At 41.7% G+C, this 19,819-nt stretch overlaps 1 protein-coding gene across 3 annotated transcripts in view; it reads right to left on the bottom strand.

Moving 5' to 3' along the window:
- Positions 1-1,155: 1,155 nt before the first annotated feature.
- The window catches only part of LOC121303802 (signal-induced proliferation-associated 1-like protein 3), a 99,170-nt gene continuing 80,506 nt past the window's right edge, over positions 1,156-19,819 (bottom strand). For all 3 annotated transcript variants that reach the window (XM_041234597.1, XM_041234598.1, XM_041234596.1), the window contains 7 exons: positions 18,304-18,498; positions 9,576-9,738; positions 7,449-7,635; positions 6,843-6,989; positions 5,456-5,588; positions 3,396-3,477; positions 1,156-2,725 (listed from right to left, as the gene is read on the bottom strand). In XM_041234597.1, coding sequence (XP_041090531.1) covers positions 2,582-2,725; positions 3,396-3,477; positions 5,456-5,588; positions 6,843-6,989; positions 7,449-7,635; positions 9,576-9,738; positions 18,304-18,498 — 1,051 coding nt within the window. In that variant the 3' untranslated portion in view covers positions 1,156-2,581. The remainder of the gene's footprint in view (positions 2,726-3,395; positions 3,478-5,455; positions 5,589-6,842; positions 6,990-7,448; positions 7,636-9,575; positions 9,739-18,303; positions 18,499-19,819) is intronic.

A 19,819-nucleotide genomic window follows, 5' to 3' on the forward strand; every position in this document is an offset into this window, starting at 1 on the left:
CATCAAAACCTCAGTTGTTTCTGTGCTTGATTTTCTTTTCATGTGTTTTAAGGATGTATTTTGGACTTAAATGGTAACTTGAAACTGATGTCTGCGTTTAAATTGAGTTTCAGGTCTCGTTGGTTTTTAGAGGTCATCCACTGTGAGATAATAAGGATCTGTGAGGTTCAGAATGCTACTTGAATTCTTTACAAACAAGCTGGATAAAAAAAACAAACAGAGAAAGCATTTCAGATATATATATATATTCAGTTTGGTTTGTTGCTTCTGCAGGCGCTTGTAATTCACTATATTGCATTTCATTTTGGACGACTGCCTCCCTGTTCTACACGTCCATCATTGATTTTTAAAAATTTTTTTTTCAACTTTGAAGGCATGTTTTTTTCACTTTCTCAATTTTTTTTCCTCCAAAAAAAAAAGGATTACAAACAATGAACCGGTTTATACAAATATAGGGTTTTCTAAAGAACATTTACAATTAAACATATACTTCTTGATTCTGTGTCTTCCTGAGCCATTCTCGATCACTGAATTAAGCCTCTTGATAAAAATTTCTACAATGCACGAGAAAGTGAAGCTTTTACTGTTTGTTTAGTTTTAAGAGCACGTTAGAACTGAACTCATTATCGGTCTCCCTGCTTATTGTAGTGAAGGGAAAAGGGGGTCAGTTATTAGAACTAACAAAGTCATTACACTACTATTTCGATATCAAATATACAAAAAACGGCTTTCTGCAGTAAACATCTTTTAGTGCAGTTTTTAAACTATTGCAATGTCATTTTTAAAGTATCTGAAATATAATGCTTTAGTATTTGTATTAGTATTATTATTCAAACCACCCTATTATACTATATCCCAAATCTAGACCACAGCATGACATACAGTGCCGAGAAAAAGTTTGTGAACCCCTTAGGATTTTCACATATTTCAAACCTAAAATGTTATTAGATCTTAATCGAAGTCCTAATAATAGATAAAGATCTGTCTGACAGTGGATTGGTGGAGCCCCAAATCCTTAGAAATGGTTTTGTAACCCTTTCTAGACTGATGAGCATCAATAACTGTTTTTCTGAGGTCCTCAGAGATTTCTTTTGATTATATATATATATATATATATATATATATATATATATATATATATATATCCTATATATATATAGATATATTTGGACATGGACCCATCGCTGCATTCATCAAAAGACATAGAGAACTAACTACTGACAGTCCCAGCGATCCCTTGACTGAGTCTCAAGCTGTGTTATTGCTGTACGAGCTGATGGTGCCTCTCATTTAGAGCCCGTACAGCTGCACCAGTGCACTTCCAGAGTCAAACTGAGACGTCCCTTAGTGCCCTCCACTTGAGTGTGTAGCTGTTTTTTGTTTTTTTTTGCTTTAAACGGTACAGCAGTCAGTAGATCCTCCTTCGAGATTGTGCGACCCTTACAGCGCTGGAATATACAGGTTTTTGAGATCTTTTTCCATTACAGGGTGTTGCTGTAATTCAAAATTGGATGCAGTTATAATCAGCAAGCAAACAGGATCAGCGACTTCAAGCGGACCCTGCTGTACCCAGAAAAAGTCATGATCTTAGTGAGTCACAGTGTGGTTTTGTATCAGCAAATCAGTCTCATTCACTTGCCATAGCTTACTGAAGTTGTAGTGTTTTCTAAGGATGCTGGTAAATGAACGGGTCAGGATCAGGGTTGTAACCCAACAGTGGCATCTAGAGGCTACCTGGCTCTGACAGGTGTATAAAGTGTGTATGCAATGTGTTAGCGCAATACCCTGTGAGGTTTACACCACAGTACCATTCAAAAAAAAAACAGCTGAAATTAAATATGCAAACATACAGTAAAGCAGTTATGATATTGGACTGTTTAGAAATGATGCACAAAAACACTCGCACTTCATTAGGAAGCAAATTTAAGGTTTAAAGAAAATGTCTGTTTCACAGACTTAAGACTGACCATAAAAATAAAAGTCCCTGCTCCAAGCTCACCTGTGTGGCTGGCTCAAGAACTCAAGCCTCTAGAATTCCTCATTGGGTTTTTTTTTTCCCCCTACTTCCTTGCTTTTTCAAATCCCAGATGCAAATAGTTTGACGTCAGGACACCGCTCTGCTCAGAGTCAGTCTACCACCTGACACTGCAAACCTGTAAACCGCTACAGTCAAAGCGGTCTTTCGAAATGCTGTTTGTTAAGAAACACAAAATCCCAGATGACGTCATTCTGATGAAAGCTGCCGATTCGAAATCAGGTACGTTTTTGAGGAGATTTGCACTCAATTCCATTGAAATTCTGATGCCTGTTCCTGAAGTTGCTTGACTGTTTTTTCGAGCAATGATTTGGTACCTGCAGACAAACATCCTGGTGGTTGGTGACAGAACTGAAAGCACAAAATAAATTCTCTGTGATTCTCTCCTGCTAATAAATATGTCGAGCTGCACAGATATAAAGTGGTTTAAACTAAGTTCAAATGTTAAACCGTTGTGACACCTGTCTGGTCATTAAGTGCTCTGACACTGTATTAAGACATGAGCAACTCAGACTGGACTGATCGGACTGGCTCTCGCAGCTGCTGCTACTTCCTCTCCATGGAGCTGGAGTAGATGTGGCTGAACTTTTTCAGCTGCTCGTTGGCCGACACAGATTCCTTCTGAAGTCGCTGGTTGTTTTCTCTCAGGTTCGACACTTCTGTCAACAGGACGACCTTGTCTTGCTTCTCCTGAAGTACAAATACAAACAGAGATTTTGTCTGATGTAAAAAAAAAAAAAAGCCTCAACCATATTTCCTGTCACAATAAAGAGAAGGAAGTCGTGCTGGACACCAACAGCTTTCGTAGGCACCCTCGCTGGACCGGGACTTGTACTTTGTTCTGGCTCAGTCCGTTCACATTTGGCTGAATGAACTGAATCTATCTAGCCTTGAACAAAGAAGAAATATGACTGACAGACTATAGACAGGAACCAGTTTGAACATCTGGTTCATAAAATAAGTGTAGAGTGCAGTATGTCTGGACCAGCCTGTACACTAGATGGCGAACAGCTCCAGGAAAACAGGGGTTCAAAAAGTTAACCCGAGCTAGTACTTTAACTGCAGCACAGTACTAGCTGGACAGAAGGACCGGGAAGGACTCAGTTGAAATGAAGTGGAGATACATGTAGGACAGAAGGGAGGAGAGTGGCGAGGGTGTAGAATGGGTTCCCTGGCCATGCTGTTGCTGCTGCTGAATGATTTCCTCTTATTCAGAAATTTTTTTGGGTTAACTGTAGATTATGTTAATTGGAACACAACAATGGACCTGGAATTGTTTATTGAGGACAGCAGTATTTAACCCTAATGACCTCAAAGCATTTATTATCAAGTACAAATCCCACCAGTTACAGTCGCTTACCTTCTCCAGGTCGCTATGGAGCTGTTTCAGCATGACCTCTAACTGATAAAGCCGTACCTTCAGGTCACCTGGAATCTCCTCGCTGAAGGAAACACAAAGATACAATTTTTACCTCATCTTTATCACAGAGAGGAGTTTCCTGTTCTATCCCTTGTATTGTCAGGGTGAGTCTCCACATCAACCCTGTGAAGCTTGTTACAGAGGAAACCTTGTTACAGAGGAAACCCACAGCAGGGATGGAAAGGAGACTCCTGTTGCAGAGCAGTTTCACCCATCCCTGGTTTTACTACACCATAGTGTATAGGTAACAAGCTCAGGTGTGTCTTGTTAAAACACATGGTAAAACCAGGAAAGGATCAAACTGCTATTCAATGGGAGTCTTATTTCCATCCTTGCATACATATGCTATTTGCAGGTACCTGGCTAGTAGACTCCAGGATGATACTATTGTCCTAGTAGAATTAACCGGGACTGGACACATGAGCGACCAGCCGACCTTTCAGGCATACAACCCATAACCCAAAGTGTGTTTAGAAATGGCACTCCCACTGCGTGCATATCAAAAGACAGACAAGTTACACAAATGAAATGCTTTCACATGATACAGAGCTGCTAGCTCTCCTGGCACCATCACTGGACTGATGTTTGCCACAGGCTACATTTATCCAATATCTAAATATGAAACGATCAACTCAACATACATGTGCTGGTGTCTGTTAATGATTTGTTTTGTCCAGCCATCACAAAACAGACTTAGTTCACTTTGTTCCCCAAAGGTAGTTTTAACAGCATGCCCTTATAAAAGCTCCCCATAGCAAAAGCAAAGTGTAATAAAGCATAGAGAAAGCATGGTAAAGTACAGATAAGCATTGTAAAGCATATTAATAAGCAGGGCATATTGTACTAAAAACTATGGTAAATGGTAAAGTAATCAAAGGCAAACTTTAAATTGGGCTTTTTAGCAAATAATGCATTCTACTGTAGTGAAATAACAACCCCAGTTTGACAGTTGGGAATGACTGGACAATGCAAGGCGATGCAGTGTTTCTGGTCACCACCATGAATGAAGCTTGCTGCAGTGTGGTTGTGTGGTGTTGACAGAGCCCGAGGCGAAGATGGATAGGGGTTATTTACTGGAACGCGTGCGAGTAAAGCTAGACACACCGGAGAGGGAAGGGATGAAAACCATTACACCTTGAGGGGAGCTAACGGCAACTCTGCTTCAGGCAAGGACAGAGACTCCAGGGAACAGTGAAAGAGAGAGCTTGTTAAAAGCGTGTCTGAGCTACAGACCATTTAACACGTTCCGTACTCTCTAACCCGGAGGGCTGCCAGTTCCATGGTGTGTGATACATATTACATGGCTTTACATCTCTCAGTCATTATTAACTGGTATCCAACATCAAAATACAGCCCAGCGGCTTCAACCACTTTCAAGATGTTGAATAAGAAAAAGCAATCGATTCATTACCGCTGTCAGCAACCAGACAGTGTGAGAACGCTAGCTTACACAGTCCAGCGTGCAAATCAAACAAGGTTAGAGTGAGGCTGTATAACACACTCGCTCCACCACTCCTAAAATACTTTCATTCTGGTCTCCACAGCACCAAAAGGACACTGTGGCCCTTGACAGCGAACAGCAAGCAGACTAGAGGGACTTGATTGAAGTCTTTAGCATATTAAAAGGCGATGACAGAGTTAACGCTAAAGTATTTTAAGTTGATTCTTTAACTCTTTTTCCTGGATACCAGCTGGTGTTGGACCCTCGTACAAAACACCTGATCAATACAACAACAAAACAATGCAACAGTGGTTTTGGGTATTTAACCAATTTTAAAATAAGATTAGTTGTTTGCTCCCTCATTATTTGATGCTCTGATCATTTGGTTAATGCACGACTAGGCCAAGTCAATTTCCATGTTCTATACTGTATATGGGCTCTCTTTTGTGTGTGTGTGTGTGTGTGTGCGTTTGAAGCGCTGTGGGATCCTTGCAGTAATGTGGGATCCAAGCAACGTAAATGCTTGTCGTGGTGTTGTTTGTCAGTGCTGCCACAGTACCTGATGGGGGGTGTGATCCTGGGAGTGGCCGACCTCTCGGGAGATACGAGCGTGTGCACTGGGCTGAGCGATGACCTCACCTCACATTCCAGGGAGGGATCATTGAGGGAAAACAGCGACACTGTCCTCTGAACTGCAAGACAACACAGGGGGTGTCACTATCATACAACACAACACAGGAATGCCATTATCAGAGGGGCAGGTCTATTATTTAAACATTATTATTATTATCAACTTAGTTGATAATAACAAAGTTTTAAAGTTGTACTATATTTCAGTAGGTACTGTACATCACTACTCTCTGATAATAAGGCAGCACGGGCCCCCTGTAGTTAATAAGACTGGAAACCTCCAGTCACTCGACGTCTGCTTTTTGAAATTGTTCACCTCTTTGAAGCAGCCATGGTCCCACAGGGCAGGCTTGAGGCTTGCAGTATAATAGTGAGGCTCACATCAGTGCCCTTGGTACAGAATGGATTTTATAAGCTCCTGGAATTTAAAGAGCTTGGATTGAGTGAGGAAGGTAAATAAGGCAGCAGGGTCCCTCTCACAGACCTCCGATTGAGTGTCAGCGCACCACAATCACATGACCCCTGGGCATCTCCTGGGATTCCAGAAACTCCGCATTGTAGGGAGAGAGGGACGCGGTTCAGGTGACAAGAGTGTCAGGTGTTTGAGGTGACAGGAGCCTCTGTGTGCCTGACAATAGCTGCTTTATAGCATCCCTCCCAACCCCCAGCCTGCACTGACTGCAAGTCACAAACTGACCATTAGTCAGCAGCAAAGGCTTTCAGTAGAGGGGACAAAGAGGTAACACAATACCAATTTAAACATGTACATGTTATCCAAACAATAAAATGCACTTTGTTTGTCAGAAATATGATTTATGGCCTTCGTTTTTATGCCACAATACCACCTTCTTATTCAGAATTCATTCCTTGTCTAGTCCATATGCCCATCAGTGTTGTACACACGCATTCTTAAACACATTAGGATCGTTTTACATTGTATTGGAGGGCTTCTTGCTCTGGGTTATTTGAGCGGTTCCCAACATCCCAGGTATTTTAAGGTTTTAAAAGTATAGGAAATTAAACAGATTATAAACCCACCTTTTAAACCAGGAAAGAGCATTTACAAAAGACGTCTAACTTTATAATGTAAAATCTCACTTCCACATCCAGCCTGACTATAGCAGATCTGCTGTGCAGGTACTCCGCACACTGCAGCCTGTGCAGTTCAATACAACGACTACAGCAGATCTGCTGTGTAAAAATGTAATGAAAATTGGATACGTGGTATTTGTTGCTGGGTGTCTGGATGTCATTGCTTGTTCACTGTTGTCATTTTTAAAAGAGAGCTGGCCCTGTCCCGGGGGTCTGTTCCCTACCTTCATATGCTTTGGCGGCGTTGACCAGGCTGGACCACTCCAGGCCGGAGGCGGTGTCCGGGAGGGGCATCATTCCAGGGTCAGGGCGTCGGAGCGGGGTCTTGTCTCGCACCTCCGTCAGGGATAGCTCCGACGCGGAGATATTCACTGTGGGAAACCACCAGTCACCTTGGTGAACACCAGGAAACTTCCTGCAACTCACTCTTTATTACCTGACTCACACATCAGAAAACTACTGACAGGCCCTTACACAGTACAGTACAGTGCCGACTTACTGTCAGCATGATCTAACCGTGAATAAACCAAATTCGCGAAATATAAAATATTGCTGTACGAGGCTTAAATAGCAACGTTCAAGACATACACAGAAAAATCACAGAAAACATAGGGACAATAGCACTTAAAATATGAGACCTTCCTTACTGTAATTTTGGATTTCAGCTTAAAACAATTACTGTATACAAGAATGTCCTAACCAAGCACAATTTAAGGACAACGACTACTGGAACAGAACCCCCCTAACCCCAACCACAACCAAGAACACACAACAGCAGGTGATGCACGCATTTCTAAAGCACAGTTTTACAAACAGCTGGCAGCCCTTACACTTCTTCTCTGGCAGGCTGGCGACCACTTGCGGCTGGTGCTGCCTGCGGCTGGGCAGAGTGCTGGTGAACAGGAAGTCGCTGGGCAGCGGAGGGTCAAACAGCTGGGCGCTGGCGTAGCTCGGGTCCCTGCGGCCGCTGCAAATACTCTCGTCAGAGAACGTGCGCTGCAGAGGCTTTCTCTGGGACTGCAGACAACCAAACAGAACAGAAAACACGATCAGCACGGCGAGAATCACAACACGCACCTCAGCACGAGCCTCTGGGTGCAACCGCAGAGTACTATTAAAAGTTGCATAATGTAATCTCACGCTGAATGTGTTTAGGAAGCTTTGTCTGAACCTAAAACATCTCTGTGATGATTTTTTCATTAAATTCGTTTTTTCAGTTGTGGTAAAACACAGAGAACTGTGAACTCATAATAAGAAACTGCAGCCCTTGCATGACTATCAGGTGAAATGTTTCACATGGGGTGAACACCGCGTTTTCAGATTTGAACAGATTCAAAATTTAAAGTCATGTTCCAGCACCAGCACTACTTGAAACTCATTGTTGCGTATCACTTGTATACAAACCCCAGAAACGGTCCCCTTATTAAGTAATAACCACACTATCATACCGTAATTACTATTTTTAAAAAGAAAGGGACATTTTTAATAATGCTACTGCATTAAAACGGACTATAGGAGTCAGCTTCCACACAGCTTCTATGTTCTATGTATCTCACCCCAACCCAACAAGGTAAAAGACTGTTCTTGTCTCTATTGGCAGCATCATACAACAGTGTCATTGTGCTATTGTCCCTGAGTTTACTCACAAACCAGAAATTCTGGCTCCAGTCATTCACGGGGTGCACTTTGCAGGCATGCTGGCACACGATCAGAGAGCCACGAGAGCCATTAACCTCAGAGCTCCACACACAGGGAAGACATCACCAGGCCCCCACACACAGCGCAGCCACTGCCAAGCGCCCGAATACAACATGGCACAGAGAGTGCACTGGCATTAAAATGGCACCATAACACAAACGATCATTGTTGAGCAGTTCTGTTTGGCAGGACTTCATCTCGTTTTCAGCCTGACCAATAGTAATCTCCTTGGCTTTTAGCTCCACTTGGCTATATTTAAATTTGTTTTGTTTGTTTTAAAGGTTCAGTGTTATATCAGCTTGTTAGGCAGTGCTCCATCCTTATTTCACTCATTCACAGTTAGGCCATGACGACTGTACACTGTCACGCACTACATCTTACAGTGTGAAGGCTCACTGTTTTCAATATGATTTTTGATGTGCGCGTCATCCTGTGAAATAAAGAAGGGGGCCCTGTGGTTGACTTTTAAGTTCGTTAAAAGTAGTTAAAAGCTCAGAAAATGAAATCTGCAAACTTCAATCCACTCTATGGCTCTCCCATGTGCAGTTTAAAACAGTTGAACACGCACATTTTCATTTTGAATTTGTGTCACTTTCAGGTTGTCTTGCAATTTTCTTTCAACACTTTCAGGTTGTCTTGTGACTCTTACCCTGTCCTGTAGCCTTGCTGGGAGTGTGACTCTTACCCTGTCCTGTAGCCTTGCTGGGAGTGTGACTCTTACCCTGTCCTGTAGCCTTGCTGGGAGTGTGACTCTTACCCTGTCCTGTAGCCTTGCTTGGAGTGTGACTCTTACCCTGTCCTGTAGCCTTGCTGGGAGTGTGACTCTTACCCTGTCCTGTAGCCTTGCTGGGAGTGTGACTCTTACCCTGTCCTGTAGCCTTGCTGGGAGTGTGACTCTTACCCTGTCCTGTAGCCTTGCTGGGAGTGTGACTCTTACCCTGTCCTGTAGCCTTGATGGGAGTGTGACTCTTACCCTGTCCTGTAGCCTTGCTGGAAGTGTGACTCTTACCCTGTCCTGTAGCCTTGCTGGGAGTGTGACTCTTACCCTGTCCTGTAGCCTTGCTGGGAGTGTGACTCTTACCCTGTCCTGTAGCCTTGCTGGGAGTGTGACTCTTACCCTGTCCTGTAGCCTTGCTGGGAGTGTGACTCTTACCCTGTCCTGTAGCCTTGCTGGGAGTGTGACTCTTACCCTCGCTGTAGCCTTGCTGGGTGTGTGACTCTTACCCTTGCTGTAGCCTTGCTGGGAGTGTGACTCTTACCATGTCTCTGTCTTGATCGGATCCTGGACAGTCCATGACGATGAGCTTCTTCAGGTCGTCTTCGATGGTTGACTTGTAGGTTTTCCGCGGGGATCTCAAATCCCGCAGAGAAGCTCTCAACCTTGGCTGGCCAAAAACGTTCTTGGAGTTCACTTCAACTTGCCTGAAAAAAGAATATAAAATATGAAGACGTTTGCAGGAACAGGGGACCATCAGTCCTGTGCCTCTCTGAGACAAGCGGGTGGATGGAATCAACTGCCAAGCACAAGCCCTTGTCAAACAGCCCAGATTGAACAGAGACCTTCAGAGACTACAGCACTGACAGTGTCTGGTATTTAAAGCATTCATTACTAGACCCACAGCAATATGCGGTTTCTCGTTGCTTAGCTTCCTTCAGTGTCTGGCCAAAAAAAATACACATCCCTTTGTCTGTGACCCTGCACTTACATTGCTTCAGGAAAAAAAAAGCCTGAAAAAAACAAATTCTTTAAAGCAGCGGCAGTATATAAAATTCACAGCGACTTCTGCAGTCGGAAAACCGAGTTTCAGACAAGAACAGGCCCTGCAGCTCAACCTCGGTCTGGTTTCAATTTGAATTATTTGAATTCAGACCCATAAAAGAGAAGAGGGATCTGGTTCAAATTCCTCTCTCAGGAACTGATTTTAATTTAGCAAATTGCAAACCACAATCAAACTGCCTGAACTGACTCTGAAGCCACAGCTCCATGTCAGCTGTTACTAATTACGGACAGGCACATTCGCAGGCATGAATGGCTCCAATCGAGACTCTGAGCTGTTTATGAAGAGCTGGTCTTCACTGTAACTCAGCCATCCTCACGCAAAACTGGGATCTGTGTGAAAGGAGTTCTGCTCCTCATAACAGTTCCCTAAACCATCACAACTGGCACTAATGTACACCGTTCAGGAAGGGCTCCTTCACCCCCTAAGAGAGAGGGTGCTCCTTCCAGTCCAGGGCAGGCTTGAGGCACGGAGACTGAACTGCTCCCTCCCTACCTCCTTCCTCAGAGGAAAGGTGCGCCCTCCAGTCCAGAGGAGGTTTGAGACATGGAGACCGAACTGCTCCCTCCCTCACCCCCTAAGAGAAAGGGTGCTCCCTCCAGTCCAGGGCAGGCTTGAGGCATGGAGACTAAAATTGCTCCTACTGATAGTGAAGCATGTGATTGCTTTCTGTTGCTTTCTGAGGTTGTATTAGTCCTTAAAAGAACAAGATTATAACCCTACAGGTGAGGGCCAAGAATGAAATCCAGTGGACCCTGTCCTATCCGATCCTGTAAGACACCACACCCTCTACAACTGATGGACCTTTGGCACGTGCCATTGAACGACACAGATGGAAACTGATCAATTTTATTATGGGTCTAAAACACTAAATTCAGATTCACTTTATACATGCTGTCATTTCACGTAACTGCCCACTTCGATATTTAACTACGTTCAATGAAAGGAAACAAGAAAGCAAGGGATTACTGTGCTTTGCTTTGCAATCATGTTCATTGATTTTCTGTGCAAACGTGCAGTATGGTACCATGGTGTTTTAAACACACTGACATTGTTCATTTATAATGCCTTGACGTTTATAAAGCAATGACAAGGTAGTGTAACGACTCCCTCTGAGGTACAGTATTACACAGCCAGAGGACCACTGAAACCAGTTCAATCAGACAGAACTGGCTTCACCTGTAATGGAACTACCACAGGGTCTATTTGCAGAATTGTTCGATTGCTCATTTCTGTTAAATGAAGACGCTCACATTAGACAAGAGATGAAAGCAGGAAAACCGGGCCTTCACAGGATTTGAAACACAAACATACCGCATGGTATTCTATTAACCCTTTCAAGACCAATCATTTTTCAGTGGGATGCCAGGACCAGGCGTTTTTTGGCTGTAGTTGACTCTTTTCCTATACAAATGTACTAAAAATCTTTTAAAGTAGCATCGTGCTTTTTTCAGAACACTCTGTGTAACAATATAAAGTACTTCAGAAACCACATAGACTTTTTGCTTTTTTTATTTCAACACAAGATTATTCATTTATTTTTAAATTTTTTTAAAGTCATTATTATTATTATCCCCTGGGCCGGATGAGATCCTCCCAGTAGTACTCAAAGAACTGAAAGAAGTAATTTACAAACCGCTAACCAAGATCATGCAGCAGTCTCTTGACACATGGTGGTACCGACAGATGGAAAATTGCAAACGTAATACTGATCCACAAAAAGGGAAACAAAACTGAACCAGGTAACTACAGACCTAAGCCTGTTCTATTATATGCAAACTTAAGGAAACTATAATAAGAGCCAATGGAAAATTACCTATATGGTAACAGGGCTGGGAGACAGTCAACATGGTTTTAGGAAAGGGAGATCATGCCTAACTAACTTGCTTGATTTTTTTGAGGATGCAACATCGATAATGGATAATTGCAAAGCATATATGGTTTATTTAGATTTCCAAGCTTTTGACAAAGTCCCGCACAAAAGATTAATTCACAAACTGAACGCAGTTGGGATTCAAGGAAACACATTACATGGATTAGGGAGTGGTTAACATGTAGAAAACAGAAAGTACTTATTAGAGGAAAAACCTCAGAATGGAGTGTGGTACCAGCGGTGTATCAGTATTAGGTCCTCTGCTATTCCTAATCTACATTAATGATTTAGATTCTGGTATAGTAAGCAAACTTGTTAAATTTGCAGACGACACAAAAGTAGGAGGAGTGGCAAACACTGTTGCAGCAGCAAAGGTCATTCAAAATGATCTAGACAAGATTCAGAACTGGGCAGATACATGGCAAATGACATTTAATAGAGAAAAGTGTAAGGTACTGCACGCAGGAAATAAAAATGTACATTATAAATATCATATGGGAGATATTGAAATTGGAGAAGGAATCTATGAAAAAACCTAGGAGCCTTCAGAAACTAGGCAATGTGGGGAAGCTATAAAACACAAACAATACCGGCATGAAAAGTGTTGAATTTAAATCAAGGGAAGTAATGTTAAAACTGTACAATGCATTAGTAAGACCTCATCTTGAATATTGTGTTCAGTTCTGGTCACCTCGCTATAAAAAAGATATTGCTGCTCTAGAAAGAGTGCAAAGAAGAGCGACCAGAATTATTATTAAAAGGCATGCCATATGCAGACAGGCTAAAAGAATTGAATCTGTTCAGTCTTGAACAAAGAAGACTACGTGGCGAATTCAAGCATTCAAAATTCTAAAAGGTATTGACAGTGTCGTGCAAGGGACTTTTTCAGCCTGAAAAAAGAAACAAGGACCAGGGGTCACAAATGGAGTTTAGAAAAAGGGGCATTCAGAACAGAAAATAGGAGGCACTTTTTTTACACAGAGAATTGTGAGGGTCTGGAATCAGCTCCCCAGTAATGTTGTTGAAGCTGACACCTTGGGATCCTTCAAGAAGCTGCTTGATGAGATTTTGGGATCATAAGCTACTAACAACCAAACGAGCATTATGGGCTGAATGGCCTCCTCTCGTTTGTAAACTTTCTTATGTTCTTATGTATAACACACAACTCTGGCTTACTGTGCTTAGAGAAACATTATAAAATATGTTATTCTATGACCCCAGGGACATTACAATACTTGATGAAAATTTTGTTTGATATCGATGTTTGGGCAAATTACACGACATATTCATTCATGTGTGTTTCATGTTGTGCTGCAAAGTACGGTGGCCCTATGAGTCAAAACAAAGTGCTTTTTTTTTTTATTTATTTTAAATTATGTTTACACGATCCCAGTCCTTATAGGGTTAAAGGTAAAGCAACTTTCATAGCAAATATTTATACACTCTTGTCCTTTAAATTTCATACAGTAGTCTAAAACAAAGAGCACTAAATTTGGAGTTTTACAAAACCCTTAACTTTTGTCCTCATACACCCCAGAGCTGTATGGTAAACCATGTCACATTTGATACCAATAGTCATTCTTTACAGCTTTATTTAATCTTCAATCTAAGGCAATAATTCACTTACAGCATCACAAATACCGTCTTGGATATCCACAACGCCAGCTATTCTATCCAAGTCAGTTTCCTGACACACTTTTACTCCTCTGAATCATTCTAACCACATTTACATGATAAAACATTTTGTTCAAACACAAATATGTAAGAATCACTGGTGAACGTGAAGCGATTGCCCTTTGCTTCCTCTGCTGATAGCATCAGCAATTAGCAGGAGTTGAGGGCATTTTATCTCGATGGATTGTCAAATTAGTGTCAGACTCCAGGGACCTTTCACAACTGCACTTAACTTTCCCTTTCTGTAACCCCTGGGTGACTGTTTGGGCCCAGTTTCCTTGATGAGATTCCTGGCCAAAAAACATTCCTTGTGGTTTTCCTGAGTGAGATGACAAAGCCTAACTCACTTTTTTAGGAAGTGTGGGTATTACGACTCAGCATTCCCAGACCACTGCACTGTACGATTCCCCTGCCCCACACTGACCACAGTCTGTTTTATTAAATCATGTATCTATTGCAACTCTTCCCTATCATCTAAAAAGTACCTTCAAATTACATTTTCTTGTTTGCAATTTATTTTTTATTTTTTAGAAGGTCTGTTTATTAAGGTACATTGGCAGCTCAGAAGCAGCTCGTTCAAGTTGCCTGTGATGAACAAGAGGCCTCTCCAGCCATAAAAACTCATCTAGTTGCCTTGACCGGGCAATGATTCAGCATCAACAGCGTGGCTAGGTAACCCATTCCACAGCCTCACCACTCTGTAAAGAAGTTAGCAGCCCCTGAACTAGAAACACACATTGCAACTGGAACCACTCCTAAAACACGCATCTTAAAAAGGCCAGTTACTCAACCTCTGCCTAACCCCAACCTAAGTTAAGAAATAAACAAGCAGAACTGCGCTGTGGATGTGGCGACACACTGCATCACCCGGCTCCTGATATAACAGCCCTCTGTTTCTTGTTCGACGTACGCTCAGGAATTTCTTTGTTTTTATACAGGGAGGATCACTGGCAACCAAATCTTGCAGAGATTCCAGCAGGATGTGGTTCCTTTATAAGGCACCAACTGAACAGCCATCTGGTGTGTCGTCCATACAGTCTGCTCTCTACCTGCACAGGCATTGTGCACTGCTTGCTTCCTCACATACTACGTACCGTGCGCTTCCATTGGCTACAAATGTGTAGTTTTGAAAGAAACACGGTTACAGCACAATATTCATTTAAAAACATGCTATATCTGGTACTATAGAACATTAGGTTAATGAAATCTCTCAAGATCCATGCCTCACTCTTAGCCAATGTGCTTAGAACATAAGAAAGTTTACAAACGAGAGGAGGCCAGCGGTCCATCTTGCTAGTTTGGTTGTTAGTAGCTTATTGATCCCAGAATCTCATCAAGCAGCTTCTTGAAGGATCCCAGGGTGTCACATTCAACCACATTACTAGGGAGCTGGTTCCAGACCCTCACAATTCTCTGTGTAAAAAAATGTTTTCTTTTCTGAATGCTTCCTTTATCTAATCTCCATTTGTGACCTCTGGTCCTTGTTTCTTTTTTTTCAGGTCTAAAAAGTCCCTTGGGTTGACATTGTCAATACCTTTTAGAATTTTGAATGCTTGAATCAGATTGCTGCGTCGTCTTCTTTGTTCAAGACTGAACAGATTCAATTCTTTTAGCCTGTCTGCATATGACATGCCTTTTAAACCCGGAATAATTCTGGTCGCTCTTCTTTGCACTCTTTCTACAGCAGCAATATCCTTTTTGTAGCGAGGTGACCAGAACTGAACACAATATTCTAAATGAGGTCTTACTAATGCATTGTACAGTTTTAACATTACTTCCCTTGATTTAAACGCAACACTTTTCACAATATAGCCAAGCATTTTGATGGCCTTTTTTTATGAAATTTATAATGCACATTTTTATTGCCTGTTTGCAGTACCTTACACTTGCCTCTACTAAATGTCATTTGCCATGTGTCTGCCCAGTTCTGAATCTTGTCTAGATCATTTTGAATGGCCTTTGCTGCTGCAACAGTGTTTGCCACTCCTCCTATTTTTGTGTTGTCTGCAAATTTAATAAGTTTGCTTACTATACCAGAATCTAAATCATTAATGTAGATTAGAAATAGCAGAGGACCTAATACTGATCCCTGTGGTACTCCACTGGTTACCTCTCTCCAGTTTGAGGTTTCTCCTCTAATCATTACTTTCTGTTATCTACACGTTAAGCACTCCCTGATCCATGTGCATGCATTTCCTTGAATCCCAAATGATACGCTTGCAGTTCTTACTATAGGTAATTTCACCTCGGCAATGTCTTCTGGGCTAAAGTGTCTTACTGGCTGAAAGCATGTCAATCAACAGGAGAAGCGGCTGATTGGCTACTGACAAGAAAGAAGCTGTTGGAAAGGTTGGGAACCAAAGAAGTGCACACTATTAGAAAAATCACAGCTAAAAGATATCTTTCACCTCGTGTCAAAACAGACATCGTGTTTTAAGATAAAAAATATATGTTTTCTACAGCATGTGATTCTTTCGAAACTGCTCATTAGAGATGTAAGATGTATAGAACAATCCTGCTGGCTACAACCACTTTGAATCCTCTGCAGCGATCACCTTCCACTTCCTGGAACACATTCTCCTATTTGTTTTGTCACTGTCCTGTTGTAAGATATTTGCAATCATTCTGTTTGATTTTGAGGTCTATGTTCTCATGCTTTTCCCAGGGAGCTGGCCTTCAGTTCTAGTCGTCTGATCCAGTCATATGTAACCTAGCCTAAATCAGACAAAGTATCTTTACAGAAGTAAGAGCCAGCGCCATCTAGTGGCCTGCCACTTTGTATTGAGTTTCCTTGTTTGACAATACACTGCTGTGCACTAGATGGTGCTGGAGCACCCTTCTAAAAAGGCACGTTTCTCTGATCTAGCCGACATTACACATGTCTATGGCAGGCGACTACCACCGAAGCTCCTGAACTCTGAGTCAAAGCAACTCAGCAGACTTATTAAAATATAAAATACTTGGAATTGGAAAAACCTGGGAGTGATTGCAAACCTCACAGAAATGTATGGTAACAAAACATACAACAGCAAACCTGAGAAGAGGGCATATACCACCGGGATGTGGTGTAAACTGTATTGGTTTTTAAAGGATCTTAAATGGCTTAAATCAGGCTTGCAGTCGACCTTGTGTGACTTGGACTCAAACATTCAGGCTTATTAACCTTTTAATGACAAATCCTTTTTTTTATTTTCTGTTACACAAGAAATTCTACCTTTCCAGTCCCGCTTCCCCTAAAACTGCCACCAACAACTACATCTTCAGTTACTAGGAAACTGCGCACGATAAAAACCCAACAAAACATTATCCAATCACTGGCTAGCGCTGTTGTCCTTGCAGCCAGTCATAGCAAGAATAAGAGACTGGAAGCAAGTTAGGTTGCACTTGAAAAACAACGTCCACAAACTTGAACTTGAAGCTCATCTGCAAACTTCAGGTTCACTCAAACAGTATTCCAATTCCAAAAGAAAAGAAGATAGTGACAGGCAAGTTGAAAACTAATCTTTTTCTTTATTATTATTTTTCCTGAGGGATATCAGACAACATTCTTTAGGTAAACTGTTCCCTCACTACTACCACTAGTTTAAACCGGTTTGCTTCGAGGACTCTAAGTCAAGGACTCAGACTTGGCACTTGGACTCAAGGTTTGAGGACTGTTGATACACATATACCATTCCATCGTTACTGAGATCCATTTCAAAATCTACAGAAATAAACAAACTTTCCAAACAGTAGACCAGGGTTCTCTACAGAAACACAACCATACAAATATACAGAGTGAAGACACAAGAGTACAGAGAATATCAAAGCCATTTACTCGTTAGCACAAAAATTCACATTTTTAAATGAATGCAAAACTACATGCGACTTAAAACATCTGAATTGTTTCATTCTGGTTTGGTAACATTTTTGAAGAAAACTAGCTAATGGGAAGTTGAAGTAAACAGCTTTGAAATTCTAGCCCTGTGTGCATGTATGTTTGAGAAAATTCTCTAGTCTCAAACTGTTCATACTGAGACTTGTTTCACCTCGACAGTGAAAGGGTTAGCCCAAACAATGTGAAATACAAGTTCTTCAATTCTGGTGCCCACAGTAAAAAACTGAAACAGCAAGATTGTTTACATGTGGGTACCAGCACTAGGGAAGTTTAGTAAGTGATGATCACAGAATTAGTGATCTGCTTTAGTATTAACTATTTGTTACCTGTAAAAGACTGTGTTGACCAATAGATGCTAATAGGTACTGAAGTACTGTACAGAGGTGTACATTTATCCCAATTAAATGATTTGTTGTTGATCAGTTCTTAATGGCAATTGCTTATCTACTGGCTAGCTGTATTATAGAATGCATTGCTTTAGACAACCAGATGCCATGAAACACTTATTAAAAATATATATGTCTCTGAAACGCTGTTATTAAAATATATATGTTTCTTGGTGTATATGTGAGACAAATGTGCATTCGTCACTATTTCTAGTTTGCTTTCAATTAAAAATAGTAAAGCCCAATACAAGATCAAGACAATTTTACAGCTCATTAAAATTAGGTAATAATCAAAATGCAATCATTTTCAGCAGATTGATAAGTGACAGTGAGCACTCAAGCCTAGTGTCTAGGATGCAGACTGATAAGTGACAGTGAGTGCTCAAGTTGCTTTCTTACTTCTTGTGGTCGGTGAAGGTGCTGGGCTGGGCCAGGGCGTCCTCACTCTTCTTCCAGCCTGTGACGTGCTTATTCTTGGAGTAGAAGGACTTGGGTATCGAGGTAGACAGCTGGTGGGACCCAGACTGGGATCCCTTCGTGGGCTTGGGCTTGTCCAGCACTGGAGTCTTGTAGCCTTGAGGGGTGAAGCCAACCCTGCAATTCACAACAGCGCCACACAGGGAACCGTTAAGCACGACCCCACACGAGGCGGGGAAGCATCTCTCATGTGGAGCAGACTAAAGGACTGTGCGTAGCAGCATGCAGTGATAAAGAGACGAAGCCCAACATCTCAGCCGGATGCCTTATTAAAAAGAAAAGCTTTTAATCTGCCTTTAAAGTTGTCTAATGATTTGCGTTCCTGATGACACTCCCCAGCGGGACCCACAGGCAGGGAGCAAAGCAAACAGACTCAGCACTTGGTATGTATATGAATGTATATGAAAGAGGGCTTTAAGCATATTGTCTTGTACGCAATTCTTAACCATTCTGTAATTATTTTACCTTTGGTTTTCTCCCCAGTTTTTGAATGTCCAATTATGTTCCTTCACCACCGGCATTTTTCAAGTGCAACGGCCCAGGACATATTAAATATCAGCTGGATGGTCTGGATCTCTAGTGCTATATGTGCAAGAGGGTCTAAATTATCTCAGTGACCGTGGTTGATGCAGGGTATACCGCTAATATAAGAACATAAGAAAATTTACAAAACGACAGAAGGCCATTTGGGCTCATCAGTGCACGTCCGTTTCCTAGTAGCTGCCTGATCTCAGAACTTCGTCAAGTTGGGTCTTAAAGGATGCAAGCGATTCTGCCTCAACAACATTTCTACAGCTGTGGCCAAAAGTTTTGCATCACACTATACAATTAACAAATTTTGCTTCATAAAGTCGAACAAAACCTGTTGAATAATGTTACGTTAACACATTGAATTGCATACCGCTTTGCAGTTTTCCCATATATGTAAAACTGACAAAAATTGAAAAAATCTAACATGAAATACTGGACTATTATTATGGCTTCTGTTAGACTTTTGCAACCAGCTTTTGGCCATAGCTGTAGGTAGTCAATTTCAAACCCTCAATATGCAGGAGACTAGCTCCTGGGAGACAGTCCCAATCTCTTTTTAAAGGAGAGTTAAAGGTTTAAAAATCCATTTCTGTTTTGCTGGTCTGCCTCCCCAGCACTCATCCATGTGGCTTTTCCTTGTTTCTTTACATGTTTAAAAGACCCACTTGACTTTTTTGTGTGAAGAAGTGTCTCCTAACCTCTGTCCTAAGTCTATCTCCACTTAATTTCTATGCTGCGCTTAAAGTATTGGGTAGGGTAAACTCAACACCTTTTTTTCAATCTGGTCGCCTTGTCTAGTTTTTTGATCAAGGCTAAATAAATTCAGATTCACATTACATTAACTAGTCTCTGTTCATCCAACAGTAATGAATTGAGCAGAGTATTCTACATGCAGACTCACCAGTGT

Source organism: Polyodon spathula, chromosome 35, assembly GCF_017654505.1.
Source record: "Polyodon spathula isolate WHYD16114869_AA chromosome 35, ASM1765450v1, whole genome shotgun sequence".
Lineage (NCBI taxonomy): Eukaryota > Metazoa > Chordata > Actinopteri > Acipenseriformes > Polyodontidae > Polyodon > Polyodon spathula.